Raw genomic sequence first — 25,458 nt, 5'->3', positions numbered from 1 at the left:
TTGGACCAATCAGACTCTATGCTACAAGATTGTTTTGATCACGTGGACTGGGAGATGTTCCAGTCCGCCTCTGATGACGACATCGAGCTTTACGCTGACAGCGTAATGTGTTTCATCAGAAAGTGCATAGAGGACGTCGTTCCGACCAGAACAATACGGATCTACCCGGCACTTGATGCAAGGACCTCCATAAACAAGCCAGTTATGCCCTCCGGATCAGAACAGCAAAACATCAGTACAGGAACAAGATTGAAGGACAGTTCAACACCAACAACTCTAGAAGCATGTGGCAGGGAATTAATATCATCACAGACTTTAAAGGGAATAAAAACTCCGCCGTGAACACCGCTGCCTCTCTCCCGGATGAGCTAAATACTTTTTATGCTCGTTTCGAGGGAAATAACACCGCCCTCAAGGAGAGAGCTCTCGCGGCCGAAGCTACAGAGGTTAGTTCACTCTCCGTCTCTGTAGCGGATGTAACCCAATACTTCCAACGAGTGAATATCCGCAAAGCCACGGGTCCAGACGGCATTCCGGGCCGTGTCATCAGAGCATGCGCGAACTAACTGGCTGGTGTTTTTACAGACATTTTCAACCTTTCCCTCTCTTTGTCTGTAATCCCCACATGCTTTAAAATGTCCACCATTGTGCCTGTTCCAAAGTAATCCAAAATCACTTGCTTAAATGACTGGCGTCCTGTTGCTCTGACCCCCATCATCAGCAAATGCTTTGAGAGACTAATCAGAGATTACATCTGCTCTGTGCTGCCTCTCTCTCTTGACCCATTGCAGTTTGCTTACCGCAACAACCGCTCCTCTGATGATGCCATTGCATCTACAATACACACTGCTCTCTCCCACCTGGAAAAAAGAACACTTATGGGAGAATGTTGTTTGTAGACTACAGCTCAGCATTCAACACCATAGTGCCCTCCAAGCTTGATGAGAAACTCCGGGCTTTGGGCTTAAACAGCTCGCTGTGCAGCTGGATCCTGGACTTCCTGTCAAGCAGACACCAGGTGGATAGAATGGGCAGCAACATCTCCTCATCACTGACCCTCAACACTGGAGCTCCGCAGGGCTGTGTTCTCAGCCCACTCCTGTATTCCCTGTACACACATGACTGTGTGGCAACACACAACTCCAATGCCATCATTAAGTTTGTTGATGATACGACGGTTGTAGGTCTGATCACTGACAATGGTGAAACAGCCTACAGAGAGGAGGTGCACACTCTGACACACTGGTGTCAGGAGCACAACCTCTCCCTCAATGTCAGTAAGACAAAGGAGCTTGTGGTGGACTTCAGGAGAAGAGAAAGAGAACACAGCCCCATCACCATCAATGGAGCACCAGTGGAGAGAGTCAGCAGCTTCAAGTTCCTGGGTGTCCACATCACTGAGGAACTCACATGGTCCATCCACACTGAAGCCATTGTGAAGAAGGCTCATCAGCGCCTCTTCTTCCTGGGACGGCTGAGGAAGTTTGGAATGAACCGCCACATCCTCACACGGTTCTACACCTGCACTGTAGAGAGCATCCTGACTGGCTGCATCTCCGCCTGGTACGGCAATAGTACCGCCCACAACCGCAAAGCACTGCAAAGGGTGGTGCGAACTGCCAGACACATCATCGGAGGTGAGCTTCCCTCCCTCCAGGACATATATACCAGGCGGTGTGTGAAAAAAGCTTGGAGGATCATCAGAGACCCCAGCCAACCGAGCCATGGGCTGTTCTCACTGCTACCATCAGGCAGGCGGTATCACAGCATCAGGACCCGCACCAGCCGACTTCATGATAGCTTCTTCCCCCAAGCAATCAGACTTTTGAACTCTTGATCTCCCACGATCAAAATACATCAGCACTGCACTTTATTACTCTTATATCTCACACCGGACTGTCATAAATTATATTATTATTATTTTATATTCTCTCTTAACAACACACTGGCAACTTACTATCAACTGACAGCCTGAATGTCAATACAGTACAGTACAACCTACTGTACATTTTATAAATACTATATATACTTTTTTATTGTATAATGTGTATTCTATATTGTGTGTATTGTATACTGTACATTGTATGTTATTATTTGTATATTGTGTTATGTGTAATTATGTGTATATTAGATTTTAAATTGTGTTGTGTAAATCTGATGTTTATTGTAAATTGGTATATGTCTCATCACTGTCACGACTACTATGTTGCTCGGAACTGCACCCAAGAATTTCACACACTATTGCACTTGTGTATATGGTTGTGTGACAATAAAAGTGATTTGATTTGATTTGATATATTAAACTATTTTTAAGATTTATGCATTTTAACTTCATAACGAAATTCCATCAAATTGAAAAGTGTAACAAAATGGTTTAATAAAATAAAATAAATACAAATAAATTAATAATTAAGATTACTCGACTCAATTTGATGGAATTTTGTTGAAATGCATAAATCTTAAAATCTTTTTTGAGTGCACCAACACCAACAAAATGAAAAATTCCCTCTGAAATGTTGAAACTCATGTTTGCATAAACCAAAAGCTCAAGTTCAAGGTTACAGCTTGTAACAGGAGTAGATGTTCTGTTTGTTTTGAGTGTGAGAAAGAAAAGCTGATGGCAATAACTGAGTTAGAACTTGTACCATTACTCCAATAGATGGTTTGATAACAGACAAGCTTTATTAAAATATAGTGCAGGTAGACGTGCTGCCAAGTAGGCATAGACAGACCTGAATAGAAAGGCTTTACTGGCAAACAGCAAAACACCACCTTTATCTATGGACCCTTTGGCAGTCTCCCATGATATTTTGCACTTTCTCTGGTCTACATGCCTATAGTGCTTGTGGGGTCAGTAAGTTGCCATAATTGACACCATTCTTGTAGACTGCAGTTAACACCATGAGCCACGGATTGACATTAAACCTTGAGAAAAACCATACACACATTTGATCTAGGGCGTGTTGTTTTGCCATAACAAACCTCAGAACGTTCTCTTCTGCTGATAAGAAGTAATGACATCTAAATTTTGTATGTGCATTTGATTGACATTTTGGAGTTATATGACAAGATGTGAAAAGACAGAGAAAGTCAAAGTGATGCTTTAAATCATGCATATTTTTTGATAATTAAAAAAAAACTGTATGGCTTATGTGTTTTAGGGGTGGATTGTCCAGGGATGTCTTGGAATAGGCTTAGGGCATGAAAACTTAATTGTAGGTTGTCCTGAAGTCATGTTTGCCGTGTTGGCGCCTGATATGGCTGTCTTTAACCTACAAAGAGATAAGTACAAGGTGAAGATCAGAGAGCTCTAAACATTTGAAGAGCATAGCCAACTTTTCTTTATCACTAGGCAAAAAGCCCTAACTTAGCAAATCATTGCAATTTCATTGACACCTCTAAACAAATTACAACAAGCTTTTGGCACCACTGGGACAGCCAGGGCCCATCACACAGATAACCTCAATGCTCAAGACACTGTAAACAATCAAGACCAATGTCTATGTTTACCTCTTATGGATTGAGCTGGAGAATAAGTGAGAAACCACTGAGCTGGATTTTATCTGCTGTGAATTGTAAATATTTTACCTGCTGATGCTGACTAGGGTTGAGCTCCTGTCTCCATGGTTTAGGGGTACAGTTGGACCTGGCTCTAAAAACACAAGCAATGCAGAGAAATATTAGATATTATTATTATATTATAACAAACATTTGAAAATATAACAATAAAGATATGTTTGTGAGAAAACACAGAGAGGTTAAATAGGGAAGGAAATGAGGAGCACTGATGAGGAACTGCAAGCATGATGGGAAATGACCTGCTGACCACACAGCTTAATGCTCATTGAATTAAACAACTGTGATGTTTTGTTCTCTTCTAAAAAAAATAAATAAATAAAAAAAATTGCTTTTTTTTTTATCTCTAATATCATGTTTTATGTGTATAAATTATATGTGAATATTCCCAACACTCTGACAGTTGTGATTTTTATCATATTTCTGAAATATCACAAATACGTGTCTTTATTAAACTAAAAATGGTGCATTGAATGTCTTTTTCATCATATTTATTTTCATTTTAAAGCAAAAGAATTTAAATTATATCCACTTTATCAGCAACAGCGCATGAACGTGAATCCCGCGATATCTGCCTTTGATCTCGTAGGTGTCTGATCCACTACGAGAAGTGAGAATTTTCTGACTTAACAGCACGTATTTCACTCCTCCCCTGACTGCAACCGTCTCGTCTACTTTCAAGGTGAGGCACTTGGCATCTCAAACGAGCCTAATGAGAAAACACAAAAGGTGTGTTCGACTTCATGCAGCATTGTGCAGACCGATCGGCGCTGGACTTGAAGCAGTGCATGTCAGTTCGAATTTTTTTTATTGTATTTAATTTTTTTATTATGCTTTGAACAATAAAACACTATTACAATACAACATACATTTTTTGTGCAAGGGGAGCAAAAAAAAGAAAAAAAAGAAAAAAGAAGAAGGTACATACACTTGACCTTCGATTTATACAAAGAATTTGAAGACAGAGCACAAATGAACAGTTTTTAAAGCTTTTCTATTAATACTATTTTGAATAGTAGAAATATAATTCTCAATTTCTTTAAAAACTACTGAAAAAAGGGGCTTTTTGTTAGAAAACTTACATTTATGAATGTGAAATTTACAGATTAATTAAATAAGCTTCACTATTAACACTGTTGTCATATTTTAAATAAGCAAAAATTACATCTTCAAAATGCAAATCAAAATCAAAGAGTATCTTTTCATTAATAAACATAGACACATCTTTCCATAACTTTTTCACATAACTACAATGGCAGAAAATGTGGGGCACTGTTTCTAAGTGCAAAGAGCAAAAAGAGCAGTTAACATCAATGTCTTTCTTAAACTTACAAAGAAAATGTTTAACAGGGTAGAATTTGTGTATTATCCTAAAAGAAATTTATTTTACCTTATTTGTAACAAAAAACTTATGAAGCAATAACCAAACACTTTCCCAATGAAGGTCATTAACAAATTTGGCCCAAAAAGCAGTAGTGCAAGTCTTGGTGGCAACATCCTTTAAAAACAAAGAACAAGTAAATTTGTTGTTGTTTTATAACTGACAAAACTCCTCGATCGGCAAATCGAGATGCAGTTCAAGTCGAACACACCTAAACCAAGTGCACTCACACAACAAATGACAAGACACAAGAACACATGGCAGTGAAACCAAACAAAGCCATGTGTTCACACAACATGAAACAAAACATGAGTGAATTCAGCCACAAAAAGATATAAACAAAAGCAACAGAAGTGGCTGAACCCTGACACAGAGTCTGGTTTTAAAAAAAAAGCAAAGCAGAGGTTAAACTCTGAATAATTGAACTTAATAAGTGATAAACTAGACGTTTATTTGCCCAATAAGTGATTAATGTAGACCAGAAGTAAAAAGCAGGTTTAGGTTTTGATTCTGCAGGAATGTGCTGTTTTTGAAGTCAGGAATATTTTAAAGGGGTCATGACATGTCTTGTTTAATCATTTTAATATGTTCCTTGAGGTTCACTTAAAAATATTAGTAAAGTTTTTTTGCACACAAAACAGTCATATATTTGTAAAACATGACCATTTTCCATCCTCATTCTGACTCTCTGTCAGAAACACTCGGTTTTGGTGCTGCTTCTCCTTTAAGATTTTACAGTAAACACCCACTGTTATGATTGGCTCTCCGCTCTTGATTGACCTGCTCTCTTTGCCATCTCACTTCTCACTACTACTGGGCGGGACTACGGAAGTTATACAGGGCTTCTCAATCGGAAGTTTGCAGCCTAGTTAGGCTGAATATCTCGGCTGGCACGTCATCAAGCACCACTGAAGTGAACTGATGCATGCTTCAGTATGGTGGACTTTGATTGGTTTCCGGGTCGTGGGCTCAAGGATGGAGGAGCGAGGAAATGAGGATGCCCAATTTAGGAAGTGAGAAGCACCCGTGACCAGAGCCATTGAAAAAGAGAGTTGTGACACTCCTATAGACGTCCATTGTAATCGAAGAATGCAGAAGAAACATGAGTCATGGGCTGACCAATAGTTCCAAACATTGTATAGTTCAAACGTGCAACCGCATTCATTTTCAGTGTTTGCGAAGCACGCTCGCTATTAATTTGATGAAATGACTGAATTTTTTTCATATTCCAAGCATTCCTCTTATCAATTTAGTCAATAGTGGTATTTTATTGGGCCTGGGTAGCTACCACCCCTGGAGTTCACTAGTTTGCTAGTTTGAATCCCAGGGCATGCTGAGTGACTCCAGCCAGGTCTCCTAAGCAACCAAATTGGCCCGGTTGCTAGGGAGGGTAGAGTCACATGGGGTAACCTCCTCTTGGTCACTATAATGTGGTTCATTCTCAGTGGGGCGTGTGGTGAGTTGAGCATGGTTGCCGCAGTGGATGGCGTGAAGCCTCCGGATGCGCTATGTCTCTGTGGCAACGTGCTCAACAAGCCACGTGATAAAATGTGTCTTAGATAATAAGATGGAGGCAACTGGGATTCGTCCTCCACCACCTGGACTGAGGCGAATCACTACGTGACCACAAGGACTTAAAAAATGCACATTGGGAATTGGGCATTCCAAATTGGGAGAAAAAGAAAAAATAGTGGTATTTTATGTAGCCAGCTTAGTTAAAGTTTATCATAAGATAACAGATCGTTAGAGTCTAAATGCAGTTAGCACTAGTAGCTAAAGTAAGCAACACCATTATTCAAATTACTTGGTTGTCATCAAGCTCTGCAGAAGCCTGATAACGACCCATTAATTTGAATCAGGTGTGTTGGAAGAGGGAAACATATAAAACACGCAGGGCATGGAGACTCATCAATTAAAAAAAAATTAGATAAACAATTTTTTTAAACAAATCTTCAATTGAAAATCACAAAAAATGCAAGTTATATCAAAGTCATCAGAAATAAATCTCTGTAAAAACTTTATTTTGCTATCACACTTAAAGACAATTATTTAATTTTATTATAAATAAAACATTTCTGAGGCAGAGCATTGTGGTTAATACAGTATTTATGATGTAACAAACATGCTTGATGTCAGGACCCTCGTGACTGTGTGTGAAGTTCAGATAGTATAATATAGAAAATGCTTGAAAACGTTTGAAATTAAGTATTTGAATACCTTTTACTTGATTACACCACTTAACTTTTTAAAGCCATTAAATTGTTTTGTAGAAAATTACATTTCTACAAACTTGAAATGTTTTAAACTAGAACTGTAAAATATTTATCATCTCTGACCACCTTATTTGTCAGTGACCCACATATACTTAAACAATAAAATAACATTTACCTGTCTCATGCACAGTTTTGGTCAAACAGATTGCAGAACTGAGGCAGCGTCAAAAACATTTTAATTTGTTGTAGAGACAACATTTTAATTTGTTGTTTTTTCTCCACTTTTCTCCCCAATTTGGAATGCCCAATTCCCAATGCGCTGTAAGTCCTCATGGTGACTGGTCTCAATCCGGGTGGCGGAGGACGAATCTCAGTTGCCTCTGCGTCCGAGTTGTCAATCTGCGCATCTTATCATGTGGCTTGTTGAGCGTGTTACCGTGGAGACCTAGCGCATGTGGAGACTTCACGCTATTCTTTGCAGCATCCACACATAACTCACCACGCGCCTGAGAGCGAGAACCACATTATAGCGACCACGAGGAGGTTACCCCAACGTGACTCTACCCACCCTAGCAACCGGGCCAGTTTGGTTGCTTAGGAAGCCTGGCTGGAGTCACTCAGCATGCCCTGTATTTGAACTTGCGACTCCAGGTGTGGTAGTGGGCGTCTGTGTTTGCTGAGCTACCCAGGCCCCCCAGACATTCATTTTTGTGTTTCCAAGACAACAGTTGGAGCAAGTGTCTTTCCATGATGCTCACAATGAAATACACCTGTTATTTGGAGATGTCAAATTACTTTAAACATAATATTCTGACCACTGTATAATCTTTTTGGTTTACCACTGGTTTTCATTTTTTGAGATGGAGAACTTTCACTCGTCAATAGGTGGCGGTAGTGTGTAAACAATTTAATGTAGTTTAATGTGAAGGCTAATCATCTACTAGTACTAAAAATTTAAAAGAAATTACTACAAGACTGATAAAACTTAAATGTGTTTCTCTACACACAGTGAAGAACATTAAGAATATTTAATATTCTTTTCTCCCTGAGAGAGGCTGTTTTGGGGTGGAGAAGCTACCTTTATCTTATCATTATTTTGATGACTGTAAAGCACCATTCCTCAGAGAAGCACCATATTTCTTATTAGTTAACATGTACATTTTCAAAACAGTTACTCACTGGATCCATTTAATTAAAAACTATAATAACAAAGCACTTCATCCTTCCTTTACTATTCATTAGCTCTCCAGTCGTGGCATATGCTAATAAATTAAAGATTTCAAAGTATTTTTGTATTTTACAGAAGTATTGAGAAAGTATAGGCTCCCTTGGGTTATATAATGTTAGGTATTGTAATTGAAAACAGGTAAGCACAAGAGATGTGTACACATTAAGCAAATACTTTTATTGGGAATTCATAGAAAACCACAAACAACAGGCACACAATAGAAAAATAGCATAAGTGTGATTGTAGGGCAAATGAAAGCAATGTCCAAGCAAGGTAAAATCAACACTTAGAGTTAATGTTTAGGTTTAAGACATGACAGACTCATGTCTGTATAATGATTGTATAAAGGTTGGTATAAAGATGCATGCTGAGGTCCCTAAAGGGTTGTTGCATTTAAAAATGCTGTTTTGAACTGATCTGAGTGTGATAATTGAATTCGAGTGCTCTCCAAATAAGTTGATCCAGCTTGCAGAAATGCATCAGTACCTACTTACATATTTAGACATAGACGGCAGCAGATCAGCTAAAATAATGAATTTGCTAGAAAATGACGAAGGGAAATTAAGATTAACTATTCACCCTAGTTACTGTATTGTTTGTTTCTAAGAGAAATACCATGTTTTTGTTAGTGCTATGTGCTTTGAGTTGTCAATAACAGAGCCCTAAATCAATCTAGCTTTATGAGCCTTGTAAAAGGAACTGTTAATGGCCAGAGTGATTATACAAGCCATTAAACCTCTTAATAAATGTCCTAACAAAGACATGCTGGTGTCCATAAATATTGAGATACTTTAGGATATTTTTATTCCTGAATTCTACTTGTATATATATCACAATAATACTGGTAAATACATTGAACAGTATAGCTTATATCAACAGAATATCCCGTTCAAAGTGTTCTAATGACTAATTTCGAAAGCTAGTCCAAGATCACGTCCAAATCACATATCTTTCACAAGTCAAGAACAATCCAGCTATTGATATCTAGTGCCACTCACAGCTCTGAAACCTGCCTAGAGAAAGCTTCAGTCTTTTTGACAGTTCCCTAGGATTTTACTTCAGGCAAACACAAGCCATGTTCAGTGTGAAGCATCTGGTAAGATACACTCACGACACTCAGCTGTCAGAAAGCAAATGTTTAAGATGGAAGCAAATCAGCAACTTCATCCGAATTCTTTTTTTGTTTTTCATGCTCTGGTTTTGTCATACCTATCTAGTTTTTGATACAGCTTAGTACTATGACAAACTGCTGGCTTGTAAGTTGTGCTGCTGGGGAACATTCCAGTAGAGAAGTTTCTAGAAGTTTCCCATAATGGAATCTTTGTGGTATGGTTTTGCAACATCTGGTCATTTCTCCAGCAGCTTGGCTAAGTTCTGCCGCAAGTCACTCAGGTCATAGATCTTGACGTCTAAAGTTTCAATGGCCTTTTGCACTTCACTCTCCACATTGTTCCGGGCAACCTGGGAAGAAGCTAAAGCCTTTTCTGCTGTTTGCACTCGACTCTCCAGCTCTACATTTTTCACCTCCAGGTCCTAATGCCAAAGCAAATAACCATAAATTCTTTATGACAGGTAACTAAATGTTGATCATATTTATACAGTGGGGCCCAGAAGTCTGAGACCACTAGTGAAAATGCTTCTATTTTGCATTTTTCTAATGGAATACAAAAGTTTCCTTTGCAAATAATAACAAGGTCAATATCACAAATTTGCTTTTTTGATTAGTTTAACTTTCTCTCATTCATTTTAAGTTAAAATAATGTTGAAAAACAAATAGCTAAAATAATTTGTTTTACATTCTTCAGGATCCTAAATCGTTGTTATTTCCAGGTTAAAATTAAATTCCAAATCCCAGATTTTCAATGTGCTCTCAGATTTTGGACCCCACTGTTCCTTTGAATTAGTAAATTCATTTACCTGCATTCTTTTGCTGGCCTCTTCCCTTTCTTTCTCCAGCTCACTAAAATCTGATTTCTTCTCTTGCAGACACTTTATATCCTGTAATTATAATTTCTACTGTCATAGTGCATTGTCTGTTATCATATTCGTATTAAACAATAGATATTAAACATTAAACTGTGTTTGACAGGGTTAAGGAAGTTGTTTCATATGGTGTGCTGCAGTTACAATGTCAAAACTGGAATCGACTTTTATTGTGTCGTGTCGCACAGCGACAGCTTGAGGGTGTCTACACTGAAGCTCCACATCAGCAAAGAATATTAGCCAACCCCGGACCAATCAGCTGTGAGTTTGAGGCTAGACATAAAGGAATAGTTCACCCAAAAATGATAATTCCCTCATCATTTACTCACCCTCATGCCATCCCAGATGTGTATGGCTTTCTTCTACAAAACACAAACGAAGATTTTTAGAAGAATATCTCAGCTCTGTGTGTCCATACAATGCAAGTGAATGGTGGCCAGAACTCTGAAGCTCCAAAAACACATAGAGGCAGCATAAAAGTAATCCATACAACTCCAGTGGTTAAATTCATGTCTTCAGAAGCGATATGATGGGTGTGGGTGAGAAACAGATAAATGTTTAAGTTCTTTTTCACTCTAAATCTTTAACTTTGACCAGTTCCGACCAGTAGATGGCGATATGCAGGAAGAATGCGAATTGCAAAAAACAAAAGAAGAATCTGAAAGTGAAAGCTAATGTGGAGATTTACAGTAAAAAAGGACTTAAATATTGATCTGATTCTCACCCACACCTAACATATTGCTTCTGAAGATATGGACTTAACCATGCCATTCACTTTCATTTTTAAGATGCAATCTTTCTTTCTTCTGCAGAACACAAACAAAGATTTTTAGAAGAATATCTGTTGTATGGATTACTTTTATGATGCCTTTATATACTTTTTAGTCATTCAAAGTTCTGGCCACCATTCTCTTGCTTTGTATGGACCAACAGAGCTGAGATATTGTTCTAAAAATCTTTGATTGTGTTCTGCAGAAGAAAGAAATTCATACACATCTGGCATAGAATGAGGGTGAGTAAATAATGAGAAAATGTTTTTTGGTTGAACTATCCCTTTAAGCAACAGTATTTTTTAATGGCAATACTGATGTTGAATTGGCTATCTTAGAATAGCAGAACTAAATGTTACATCTCCATGTACCATTATGACTTTCTTTCCTCAGTGGAACACATAAGGAGATGTTAGGTCACCATTTACTTTTATGGAATCTTACTCAAACAATGAAAGTGAATGGTGGCTGATAGAAAAATATAAGGGTGAGTAAACTGACATAATTAATTTTTTGGATGAACTATCCCTTAAAGAATAAAACAAATAAAACCCAATTCAATCAATTCATAAAAAAAAAATAAAAAAAATTTCAGACAGATGTGAAAAATAATGTAGTTGGAGCAGCTCTACAGTGTGTCAAATATAAAAACAAGGTGTTCGTTAACAGGGGCTTGCAGTGTAGACAGCACTGTGGAATATAAAAGTAGTGTTGTATATTTTATGTGTCACGCCCCTATGCGATACTGTCTAAGTACAAAGGACTCTTTTGCTTTGTCATTCAGCACATTTATTACAATGTTAAGGAGCTAAACTGTACCTCATCTTTAGCTTTTATAAGAGCCTCCATCTCTGCAATTGATTGTGTGAGATCCTCACCACCTCTCTCACTGGAGGCAGAACCCCCGCCCTGAGCCTCCAGCTCTGCGACCTGAAACGTGAAACCAACAGACTACATCTATTCCAAGTTCTCCCACCAAACACAGGCCAAATTCTCAGCCTCCACTTTATAAAATATGACAGAACTGGAAAATGGCGAATTTCCCTGAAAGGTGAGTAGTTTGCATCCCGTCCATTAGGGATGCTAATAATTAATCGATAATCTATTAATTGTCGTTAATAATTTGACCAATTAAGCTCATTGATCGGACAGTTCATTAATTTCAGAAGAAATGCGTTCAGTAATCATGCCAGCAGAGGATAAGTCTATACAGTCATCCGCCGCTAGAGGGAGCTTGTGCATTCCATGTCACGTCTTGTCCACATCACAGAAGAAGAACCACACTGTAATCAGTGTTGGAGCATTTCACTATAAATTAACATTATGTTTTCTGCATACATCATGATAGTGTGTTAAAGTACAATATGACAAAAAAGCCCTATTGATCTGCTGGTCTCCTTGTTTCATTCCAACCTATAATTACGTCAGTGATAACCGGGAAAGCACAAAGGCACATTCACCTGACATCTCACCAGCACCAGCACCAGAGAAGAGGTATGTTATTTAGGCTATTGTGTTAACACAGCGTGTTATGATTTGACTTACTTTTATTTTTTTTTATTTTTTTTTTTAAGTAAGTCCGAAAGGTCCGAAATGTCCCACAATCCACAACGTAAAGTTCTATACAAGTTATTATTAAAAGTAATTAAACAATGTACAAATTTGTACTAAACATAGCCTAAATGTATTAAAATACACTGAACTAAGAATATTTTAAGAGGAAAATGCCACTACTTGCATTTCTTAAGTGTATTAATTTAAATTATATTTAAACAGTAGGCTACATGCACATATTATTTAGAGTCCTCAATGTGCATTTTGCGGTATTAACATTAATGGTTAATCAGTCATTAATTTCCATGACAATCGATTATGAAAATGTCTAATAAATGACATCCTTACTGTCTATCTTTTCAATATTTTGATGTCATTTAGGGATAAATGTGCTTGTTACAGTTGTTCCTTTAAGGAGATCAAAAACAGGGTCCACACTATCCCGTCCAAGAGTTGCTGTGATCTCCAGTGGCGTTACATTCCACACAGTCATTTTCTCTGTAACTTGGCTTCTCATCTTCAGAGGTAGCTATAATTTACAGGCAACTCTGCACTCATGCTTAACCCTGAGGTGACATAAAAACCAGCTTTTAGCATGGTCACAACTTACAGCCATTTCTCTGTTTGCGTTAGATAGAAACTTAGCAGGCTCATTTTCCCCACAGTCATTTGTCTTTCCTCTGTTCTGGGCAATGAAGCTGCACTGTCTTTTCCTATAAATATCCCTCTGTGCAGTCTCTGCAGACCTTAACTACATACGTCACCTAGCTGATGCTTGGTCTTACGGACTTATTTACGTATGATTATGTAAAATGTTTCAGAGTGCTAAAGGGAAATATTCAAATATTCATAACAAACTGTTAACATATGTGAACATTTAAATATGGAAGTTGTCCTGAAAAAAGCACCAGTAGTTAAGAATTGAATCTCTCAATCCACTTATGAACATTTAATTAACAGAATCATTGGCTGAAAGTAGTATATGTTTCTCCAGTCAGCCTTATACAGATATCCTATGGGTTTTAGTAAATGACCTATGAGAAAACTCAATAGACATTTATAAACTGCGCTCAGAGCCTGCTGTGATATCACTCAACGTTCCTCACCTGCTCTCGGAGTCGTTCGGTTTCTTCCTGATACTCGGCTAATTGCTTTTTCCATTGTTCAATGCTGCTGTTCGCTTCATGAAGAGCTGCAACCAACTTAGCGTTGCTGTCCCGTAGAGAAAAAAGCTCGGCCTCAGAGTTTATCTCGCATATTGACCTGTAGATAAAGATCTGGGTTTTAGTTACATTCTGATTATTTATGAGTCCAATATATTTTGGCCCAACAGACACAGATGGTATTTGAAATGCAACATTTCTTTTCTGTTATCTTAAAGGGATAGCTCATCCAAAAATGTAAATTCCTCAAGTTTTTGCAAACCATTGTCAGAATTTAGCTTTTACATTAAAGGTCAATATTGGCCACCCGAATTAGATTTTCAGAGGCATTTATTATTATTTTTACCTTTATGAGGGCATATCTTTTTGTAATTATTTAAAACATACTGTCTCTAATCCATCTGGCAAATTCTTCAATTTAATTGATTTATAATTTTTTACCTCTTACCCAAAGAATATAATGAACATCAATTCATATTTTATGCCATAATAAATATAACTATGACTATAAAAAACAAATAATTATTCCAAATGTTACAAATAAAAGTAGGGGTGTGAATCTTTGGGATGAAAGCAAATCGATTCGATTCATGATTCAAAGGTTTTCAGTTCGATTCAAAAAAGATTTTTGCAAATTAAAAACGACGCAGTTCAATTCACAACGAAGTTTGATTTGATTAACGATTCAATTCTGCATTTTTTAAAAATGCATTTATAGGGTGCTGTAAGGGATTTTAGACGTTTGAGCCGTTGAATTAGCCACTCCACCTCTTTCCAAAACTCTGCACTCCACAGGTAACAAATGAGCTTTATTGAGACCGACATCAAGCAGAAACGGTTGTTTAAAACAACAGCATCAAAATAGCGCCCTCATCAGACAACTGTTATGAACAACATGGCTTAAAAATGGCCGTAAGCCTCAGTAATTCACTGCAACTACAATACTATGAGAGCGTGCAAAATAATTGACAAGATGAAAGCGTCATTGTCCGCAGCCTAGTGCTGTCACAGAGATAGGTGAGATATCTTAAGACACTTATTTTATTAATATCTTTCAGGGAGTAAGAACATTTTTTTGCATACCTTTCCATGAAAAAATCGCTTACAGCACCTTTAAATACTTAATTGTTTACATGAGATTGTTTTTTGCACCAAAAGTAACTTGAAAGAAAACACATTAAATACATGTACTGTACATACAGGCTACATGGAATACATAATATAGCACAAGAGTACAATGTGCCAATAAAATATTTCAGAGCTGAACATAGCTAGAAAAGAATTCCATATTCCATTTTGCACTATAAAAAGACTTTTTATTAATTTGCATTACTTTTTCAGGCCTTGAAATCACAATTTTAAAATTCCCTGATATTTCCAGGTTTTCTATGACCATGGGGACCCTAAATCAATAAACTAATCCAAATATTATAACATTAAAGTAACATCATCTGACTACATTCAGTTTCATAGAAAAGAGAAAAGCAATTATATAGATGACTTCAATTTAAATGTTTTCTGCACACCAATTCCCCAACTAAATGATACCAGTAAAATGGCACAATTTTATCTTATAGAAAATAATGGCTTAATAAGTTTCCTCACAATTAAATCACTTTATTTCAGTAGTCACCCAGTGTCAGAAATTAACTTTTACATTTATGGTCAATATTTGCCCCCTGTATCTGATTTTCAGGGGCGCGCACTCCGGGATGCGCTAGAGAATGAAGCCGCGCATGTCTCATTTAAATTGCACATGCAACTAATTTAATATTTATATATTCAAAATATTGTATACTCATTTGCTGAATCGCGATTCATTCGATTTTTAACAGTCTAAATCGATTTTTGACCAACACTAAAGATTCTCATATTTCAAGATTACTAATCGATGCATAGAGAAAACGAGTGAATCGTTACACCCCTAAATAAAAGACAGACTAATTTATTACGAGAGCATTTTTTTCCCCCACACTGAATTTCGGGGGCATTTTTGTAACTTTTTGGTGGCATTTTTGCCCCTAGCACCTGTAAATTTCTGTTCCAAACCCGTATGACCTTATTTCTTCCGCAAAACACAAAAGGAGATGTTAGGCAGAGTGTTAGATGGCGGGGCAGTAGGGGCGGTACTTCATAATTTTTTTTGTCAGCTGAACATGTGGTGTTTAAAGCTTTAATCAAGATTGCTATACACAGAGGGAAAAACTCAAATCTATCGTGTGAACTCTGGCTGCACGATTATGACGAAAATCATAATTGACAATTATTTCATACGATATTGCTATTGCGATTATTCATTTCAATGTATAAAATTTACATGAAAATACTTATTTTGTGTGGGGCAGTTGCACACCATATTCTTTATGTAAGCTATGCATAGAAAGAATTTGAGAACTATGTTCCTGAATTGCTTTAATATTTTAACTGTATGTAAAACAAAAAGTATTATTCACATTTTGAATAAATTGTACACAGTATCATTTAGATAGTGAGCATTACTGATATGCCTTTATACTAACTTAAATGGGTCAGATTTATCTCTAAAATCATGCACACAACGGCCCAAAAATGAGCTGTAAATAGAAAATTTTGCCGCAATGGGAGTACACCTAAATGGAATGCTGTAATTGACATTTTTCATGATTATATAATTGCGACAGCTATAACTGTAATCTAAATTTTTTTTTTTTTTTTAACAGCCCTAATGTGAACGGTATTCCATTAATGCTTTCTTCTTAAACTGATATCTTCCGGAACATGAACAATAAGCTTTGTAAGCCCTATATATGCTATTTTATTGTAGAGTGATCATAATGAAATACTGTTTATTAATGTATGCTGTTAAGGTAACTGAATGGGCTTTGTGTGCCTCAGGCTTTAATTTAAAGCAATCATCAGATGCTAAACACAGCTATATATCCAGTGTCGTGACTAAAAGGCAAAATGCTTGAATCTGTAGAATATTTCATATTAAACTCACTGCCCATTACCCCAGAAAACTACTGAGGAGGAAGAGTATGTCAGGCGGATTGATTAGATCAACAAGCATATGAGTGAGGCAGGTTTAGTACAGTCATACCACAGGGAAACAACACGTACACCTAATGTGTCCCATAACAAAATGTGTGGCTAATTAAAAGACAAAATACATCCAATAAATCGTATCTTTATAAATAAAAGCTTTTGGCCCAATTATAATGTCAACACAGACAAAGCAATGTATGATTCATAAACATTTTTCCCCTCCCATTTTCTCCCCAATTTGGCATGCCCAATTCCCAATGCACTCAAAGTCCTCGTGGTGGCGTAGTGACTCGCCTCAATCTGGGTGGTGGAGGACAAATCTCAGTTGCCTCCGCATCTGAGACCGCCAACCCACGCATCTTATCATGTGGCTTGTTTAGTGCGTTACCACAGAGACGTAACGCGTGTGGAGGCTCAGGCTATTCTCCGCAGCATCCACACAAAACTCACCACGCACCCCACCGAGAGTGAAAACCACATTATAGCGACCACGAAGAGGTTAACCCAATGTGACACTACCCACCCTAGCAACCGGGCCAGTTGGTTGCTTAGGAAGCCTGACTGGAGTCACTCAGCACGCCCTGGATTCGAACTTGCGACTCCAGGTGTGGTAGTCAGCATCTTTACTTGCTGAGCTACCCAGGCCCCATGGTACTATATGATTAACATATTCATTTACGAAGGTATTAACATGGTACTCCAAAGTTCTCCAAAGAATATTATAGTACATTTCTGTTTGTGTAGGCATTCTATGAAAAAATATTCCATTATGAGAATAGTGGGGGACAGGAAAATGTGTGCTCACAAATGTGAGATTTGGATTTGATGGGGGTTTGGGGGATCTGAATGTTTTACCCTTCAGAAAGCATTTTCCTCATCTGCTCTTTCTCTGTGGACAGCTCCATATCAGCACTCTTGCTGCGAAACAATTTATCCTCACCGGAGCCATTGACACCGAGCAGCGGAGAAGAGTGGTGGTCCACAGGCAGTGCCTGTAATACAGACACAAGATGAATCAGTCCACAGGTATGTTGCATTAAGGACAATAACTGGCTAGCAAAAGATTAGGGAAGCACTATATATTGGTGACTTTATCAATATTGGACAATATTAACATTGTGTTAAATAATCATCATCAGGCTGATTAGGCCAATACTGGAAGCAGATAATGTAACAGTTTATTTCAGACGGTATACACTTATTCTATGACAGATTGACAAAAACACTAACCACTTATTTTCTACTGTACATGTTTTGATTTCACTTGAATCAAGTAAAATTCTACAATGGGGTTTCAGTGTACAAAAAAAAAAAAACAGGGAAAGAAATATAGATTTGTATTATTGACAGCATCAGAAATTAACTTGCATTAAGGGGCAATATTTGCCTTATCTATCCATCCATGTAATATTTTGATATAATGTACATATTGTGCAAGATCCATGCAATAACGCTAGGTTCACATAGTCAGTGATACAACCGTATTTACTAACAGTTGCTACTCACAAATCGGCCTGTTTATATAACAGTTTACAAAAGCAGCGTGAATGCTGTCGGTACAAATGAATAAGCAAAGTCAAGCCTTTTTATGATTTTTGCGATAGTTTTGAATATCGACTGGAACTATAGTGACTAAAATATCAAAGATGGTGACTTCCGGGGGCCTGGGTAGCTCAGCGGGTATTGAGTCGCAAGTTTGAATCCAGGGTGTGCCGAGTGATTCCAGCCAGGTCTCCTAAGCAACCAAATTGGCCCGGTTGCTAGGGAGGGTAGAGTCACATGGGGTAACCTCCTTGTGGTCGTGATTAAGTGGTTCTCGCTCTCAATGGGGCATGTGGTAAGTTGTGCGTGGATCGCAGAGAGTAGCATGAGCCTCCACATGCTGAGTCTTCACGGTGTCATGCACAGCAAGCCATGTGATAAGATGCGCGGATTGATGGTCTCAGAAGCAGAGGCAACTGAGGCTTGTCCTCCGCCACCCGGATTGAGATGAGTAACCGCGCCACCACAAAGACCTAGTAAGTGGTGGGAATTGGGCATTCCAAAATTGGGGAGAAAAGGGGACAATAAAAAAATAAAATAAAAAAAAGATGGTGACTTCCATAATACCATGCACTGTATAAAAAAATGCTCGTAATTTTCATGGAAACAGAATGTAAAAATGCTATAGTAAAAAAAACTTTTACTTGTTAACAGGTAGTTACTGTAACACATATGGTAAAATATTATAATATATTTAACAAATATGTTTTTTAGATGTAAAAAGTATGATTTTACCATAAAATTAGTGGTAAAAATAAATATTATGTTTAACTAGAGAATACATGTACTTTTACTGTAAACTATATATGGTGAAGAACATAAATTTGGCCCTTCTAGAGGTCCCTTTATTATACTTTCTGGAAATAGTTATGTTTCTTTTTCTTTTTGATATCAGTTATGGACATTGAGGTGTTCTATGCTATATTTTACAGTATGTAGTTTAGTGAATGTTTACAGAATTTTTTTAGTGTTGCATGTTACCCTGATTGTGTTTTGGGTTTGGGTGAGTGACACTACCTATAAGTGTGTTGGACATTGTTCTTAAAAGGGCCCCTCTTAATGAACTTTAAAGTCAACATGTGGCCTTCTGTAGTTACTGCAGTGTTTAACACTAAATTTTAAAGTGAAAAGCAGATTTTTATAGTTCCAGAAGGTTAGTATATTAAGTTTATATTGAAGGGGTGAATATTCAATTCCCTTTTACTCTTAGAAGTTATATTTCATCTTTTATCATCCTCATTTATTCTTATTATATTAATCAATTTTCCTTTTACAATAAGGTGCAAGTAACATGTATGTTATCTGAGGGTTGACTGAGGGTCTGGCCCATGCCAGGAATGCAGTAACAGTGATTATTCATTTAGCCTGGCTCCAGAGCATTTGCATTTATCTTGTACTGCATTTATTCACAAAAATGTATATCTGGGGGCCTGGGTAACTCAGCAAGCAAAGACGCTGACTACCACACCTGAAGTCGCAAGGTCGAATCCAGGGTGTGCTGAGTGACTCCAGTCAGACTTCCTAAGCAACCAACTGGCGCGATTGCTAGGGTGGGTAGAGTCACATTGGGTAAACCTCCTCGTGGTCGCTATAATGTGGTTCTCGCTCTCGGTGGGGCACGTGGTGAGTTGTGCATGGATGCTCCGGAGAATAGCGCGAGCCTCCACACGCGCTATGTCTCCGCGGTAACGCGCTCAACAAGCCACGTGATAAGATGCGCGGATTTACTCTCTCAGACACGGAGGCAACTGAGATTCGTCCTCCGCTACCCGGATTGAGGCGAGTCACTACGCCACCACGAGGACTTGGAGTGCATTGGGAATTGGGCATGCCAAATTGGGGAGAAATCTGTTAATGTAATAATGTATATCTGTTATAATTATTACATAATCAGCTATTCCATAAACATTTTATTCTATTTTAATGCAGTCGTTATTAATGGAATGAGAGAGATTTTATTTATGATCTTATTATTATCCATGTTTTTATATGGTTCATAAAAGCAACCATTGCATACAACATACAGTATCTACCACATGTAATCATTTAACTTAAACATCAAATTTAGTTATGATTTTATTGTCATATTAGGTGACTGTGCCATATTAGGCCTTGTGTTCTCTTTGTCTTTCTCCGTGCTCTGTACTAATTTTCTGCAGACGGTGAGGCCCTACATTTGACCAGTGTTAGGGAGAAGGCCTCCAGTCCTGGGAAGGAGGTAACACCTACCAGTTGCAATGTCTAAATCATTCAGTGTTTGGATTGTTTATGGTGCCCTCTAACATGTGAATTTGCCATAGTCAAAAACCTCAAAGGATTTTAACTGATCTCCTTGGTACCTTCTTGATGTAGAGAAAGAGTAGTCATAACTGATAGCTAACCCATGACCTCCGCACATAAGTTCTGTAAAACCAATGATGGGATCTTGATTAATGTTATGGCTAACTAATTGTTGTTTGTACGAAGGTGAAAATATTTGTATAGTGCTAAAATATTTGAAGTAAGTGACCTGAATATTAGAAAGTGTTGTACTGTGACACCTCTAATTCAATTTGCATATGACTATATTTGCTTGTGAAAGTTTTTTGAATGTGTGCTTCTTTTTCACCTTCTGTCTTTCTGAACTACTGGATCCCATTGACACGTGATGCTTATTGGAAATGCAAAGAACAATCAGTAAACTCTCTCTCAATTAATTGCAAACCTGAGTTTATTTGAACCGGAAGATTTGAGTTTGAGTTTGAGTTTATTCCTGAAAAATTGTTACTGTATTTTTATGGTGAATTTCTGGCAACAGCAGCTGCCTGTATTTTAATTGTAAATTGAATGTATTTTTTTTCTTTACAGTGTGGTCTTATCACAACTGACATGACATTATTTAATAAAAGAGTCCAATCAAGGCACTGGTGCAAATCTTTAACCAACAGTGGCTTTGAATGCATTTTAAATTTTTAACTGAAAGTAGAGTACAGCATTTGGTTTCACACCCAGACAACAAAATTGATGGGAGCAAATCTGTATAATATCTCTATTCTTAAATGCAGACACAGGCTTTGCTGATTTGGTGCCTTAATGTCTGTGTCCACATTTGAAATGACAGACTAATCCAGTTAGAGCACATTTTCCATTTCACCAATAAACAGTGCACTTCTTTAAACAACACATCCATAGTCTATTTGTTTGAAGAAAATCTTGAGAAGTCTGTTGCACATGTGACTGAATGGGCCATGAGGCAACATATGGCATTGTTGAAATAACATCAGTTGATTTCAAACTGCTGTTCATTTAAACTTGAGAAAACCAGAACAGTACTTCTAAAAGAGCTGTTTTGTTTACGGTTTAAAAATGAAAAGCTCAGCCTTGGGTTTTTTTTTTAAGCATGTACTGTGATGTTTCTGTGGAGCAATACCCCCTTGCACTCAGAAAAGCTTGTATAATTCATCAATCTCAAATTCAGCATTCCCCAAAATAAGTTGTTCTATTTCCAATCCAACCACTCAGGCTGATGACTTGTTTGTCTTCTCTATAGCCGTTCACTGCAGAAGTAGAGACCTTGAGATGGAGCTCTCCATGTGTTTAATATATAAAAAGTAGAGCCAGAGGAATCAAAGAGAAGCCAACTCCCTGCACAGTCAATGGCTTGGGAGCTTGAATTGTTCAATAATGCATCTTGCATTTCTGCATTTTTAATGAGGGATCACAGATTCCCAACACATATTTCCCTTCCTAAGAACTGAGACTTTTTGCTTCACAAACTAAAGAAACCAATACGGGACTTTTGCAACTCCATCAGAAAGAGCACTAACACAACCATCATCTCTCAAATATCTTTCAAGACCCCACGAAATCGCTTGTTGAGTGCAGTTATCTTTCCCGTGTTGACACAATTTCCTTTTGAAACAGGGAGTTAGGGCATGACATCGAAGGGCTCATCCCTTTTTTTCCCCTCTAAAATCCAATAGCCTTCAGTTTACATTACACCCATAAACCATGCTTTGCAACTAGTCAAAAGGAGGTGGTATCAGTGGGAGGGACATTCTCATTCTAGAGAGCATTTTATTGGACAAAAACTTGGATAAGCCCGTGAGTGCAACATTTTTTGTTTAGTGAAATACTATACATTTTAAAGGCATATACTGTATGTCCTGACAGAATTCCCTTTAGAACGAGCAGTGAATGAACAACGCCTGATGGTACAATAACAACCATTCACACTCACTGTGTGAACTCCCTTGATGGTGAAACCAACTACAAACTTTGAGTCACACCTGTTCTGGGAACACTGGACTACCTAACTAGCCTTTTTGCACTTACATATCTGCTCTAGCATTGTGCTACCTTTGTACTGTGTTCTCTCTCAGATTAATTGCTTATGCTTAGGGATGCACCGATATGAATCTTTGGCCAATACCGATCTTAACAAAACCCATCAGCTGATATCGATATTTTGCCACTTACCTGATTTTGTCATCAGATGTTTAACTTAGAATTCAACAGAATTAAAATTTCACACATATGGGGGTTATTGTCCAAGGTGTTGAAAATAAGAAATCTTTTAAAGATCTAGTTTAAAACACTTGTCAAGTTAGAAATTAACATTTACTACAAAAAAAAAATAAAAAAAAATAATAATAAATAAAACTTTACAAATGTCATGTTGTGTAACAAATTAAAAATATAATACTTTCTTTGAACCTTGAATACATAAAAAAAATGTTCAAACATTTAAATTTTTATATAATTTTTTTATATGTAATTTATATATATATATATATATATATATATATATATATATATATATATATCAGGAATCTGCCTCAGGGTTACACCACATGACCTGAACAAAATGTGCCTTTTCATAAAATAAATAAATATGTTTTTTTTTACTTCACCCTCAGTCTTGAGGGTCTCAATGTATAAGCTGTTTTATGTTTGTTTTTTGGTCAGCATAAACAACAAAATAGCTACCTACATTTTTGTTACACCACATGATTTTGATTTGATGGACAAAAATGTTTTTAAAAATGAATCATATTTTAAAACACAACTGTTTCACTACCTTTTTTTAAGAAAAAGAAATAAAACATTTTTCATTTTTCAATATTTATTTTTCAAGATTTTATTTTTTACAGTTTCTGTACACCATATTTTTTACTTAAAGTCTCAGAAAAAATATTAATATGACTTCAAACTCAGAAATTGAAAACATGATCATCATAGAAAAGCTGTATTCAAGTAAACGTTTTGTGTGAATTGCATTTTTCATGTATTTTTAATTTAATAGATCTGGACAATGAGCGTTACGTCATTGACCCTTTACACATGGCCATAATATGCACTGTTACCCTCTGTTATTGTATTTTTATTATTAATTTTGTGAAAAGAATCCACATTGTGTTTTTGCTCTCTTGATCTTTCACTCACTAACCTAGTTTCCATCCACTTTTCGCACTGATTTGTTATCGACAATATGAAAATGCGTAAAGAAATGTTAGCGAAATTTGCGTCTTCTGCCTGTTTCCATTCAAATGTCCTTTTATCGATAAAAATTGTGTGCGTGATGTCATGCTTAAAAAAAAAACACTTTGTCACATAAGTTTTGGTTTAGCGCAAAATAAATCTGCCCTTTAGCCATTTTCACACAGAAATGTGTATATCGCTAATTGTGTACCTTTCACCTCCCAGATGTCCCGAAGTCTTTGTAAAATGGGGAGGGTATTGAGACAATTAATTGAAATTAGCCAGCTTACTGTCATTTTAATTTCACAAATAAATGAAATAATAAGCGAGGAATTGCAATCAAAAGGGAGCAGTTGTCCTTCTGATAGGACTGTAATGTTGGTCCTGATGTTGCACCTATCGTAGGTTCCAACCCAAAAGCATATCATCATGGTCCTGTTCAAGCTGGCAACCTGCACCAAAGTAGTGGGGAAACTTTCGGTCTTAGTATAAGGACCATCCATCGATGTGTATATACTGTGTGCACAGCTATTAAAGAAAAATGTATGCGGTGTAAAATCAGGGTTTACATATGATACATTCCTGATATTCAATAGGCTATTTTGAACAATCATCTAATCTAAAGCATTGCCATCACAGTTGCATTATGTCCTGTATATTTGTCCAGCAACTTTTAACAACCAACTGAACTTGATTATCATCTAACATTTATTTTAGCGTCATAATGCAATTTACATTTTCTGAAGAAGCTCAGCAAATGCGATCCGAGGTAAAGAGGGTTAGATTTTAAATATTTAAAAGTTTTCAAATGTTCAAAAGCTGGTTTTCTGAAAGTGAACTCTATTTGCATTGGACAAATAGTTCTGATAGATTATAGTCTTGAAAAAGTGTAGAACATTCTGAGAATGTCATTCAGCCGACTTTTTTCATCTACAGAACAGGGTAAAGCTAATTTATTTTTGTGCAAAGAAAAGGCAAGTATATAGGCCTAACAATATAATTTTTTCATTTGGTAATTTATTTTTAATTTAATGCTTTATTCATTTGGTAATTTATTTTTTTTATACAGGTAATTTTGCCAGCATTTTTTCAAAAGTAAGCTAAATAATAATTTTATAGAATTGGGCTATATGTTAGTGTTCCAAAAAACACACTGATGCTTGTCTTCTAGTATTGTGTATTTATTTTTAATTTAAAACCACTGTGTGCACAGAAATGATATGTTTTTTGTATTGTTGGCTAATTCCATGACTGCCGTCTATTATTTTGAATGGTGTTGAAAAGCAACTTTAATAAATAAACGGATGGTTACCGTGATTAAATTAATCGCAAAGAGTGGCCATTCATTTGTTCTCCGTGCATTTGTCGATGTGCATGATACGAGATATTTGTGTTGGCACTCCTGGAAGTGTCATGACGCATGTGTCTGCAGCATCGGATCTGTGCAGGTGTGCCGTTAAGACCAATCCATAACAGTGCGAGTAATGCTTCATGTACAATAAATTGGCTTTCATGGATCTATACCTTGTGGTCATGATTAACACAGGCTAACTATTTGGGTAAA

General features: G+C 37.0%; 1 protein-coding gene across 1 annotated transcript in view; it reads right to left on the bottom strand.

Annotated features, from left to right (window-relative positions):
- Positions 1 to 8,558: 8,558 nt before the first annotated feature.
- LOC127428154 (homer protein homolog 3-like) overlaps positions 8,559 to 25,458 on the bottom strand; it is a 37,673-nt gene continuing 20,773 nt past the window's right edge. Inside the window, exons 7-11 of the mRNA XM_051676285.1 lie at positions 17,748 to 17,884; positions 13,812 to 13,968; positions 11,971 to 12,081; positions 10,316 to 10,396; positions 8,559 to 9,931 (exon numbers count right to left, since the gene is read on the bottom strand). Of these exons, the coding sequence (XP_051532245.1) occupies positions 9,746 to 9,931; positions 10,316 to 10,396; positions 11,971 to 12,081; positions 13,812 to 13,968; positions 17,748 to 17,884 (672 nt within the window). The 3' untranslated portion in view covers positions 8,559 to 9,745. The remainder of the gene's footprint in view (positions 9,932 to 10,315; positions 10,397 to 11,970; positions 12,082 to 13,811; positions 13,969 to 17,747; positions 17,885 to 25,458) is intronic.

The sequence above is a fragment of the Myxocyprinus asiaticus genome, chromosome 37 (genome assembly GCF_019703515.2).
Source record: "Myxocyprinus asiaticus isolate MX2 ecotype Aquarium Trade chromosome 37, UBuf_Myxa_2, whole genome shotgun sequence".
Taxonomy (NCBI): Eukaryota; Metazoa; Chordata; class Actinopteri; order Cypriniformes; family Catostomidae; genus Myxocyprinus; species Myxocyprinus asiaticus.
The sequence above is the reverse complement of the archived record's forward strand: the minus strand, read 5'-3'. Positions and strand labels throughout refer to the sequence as shown.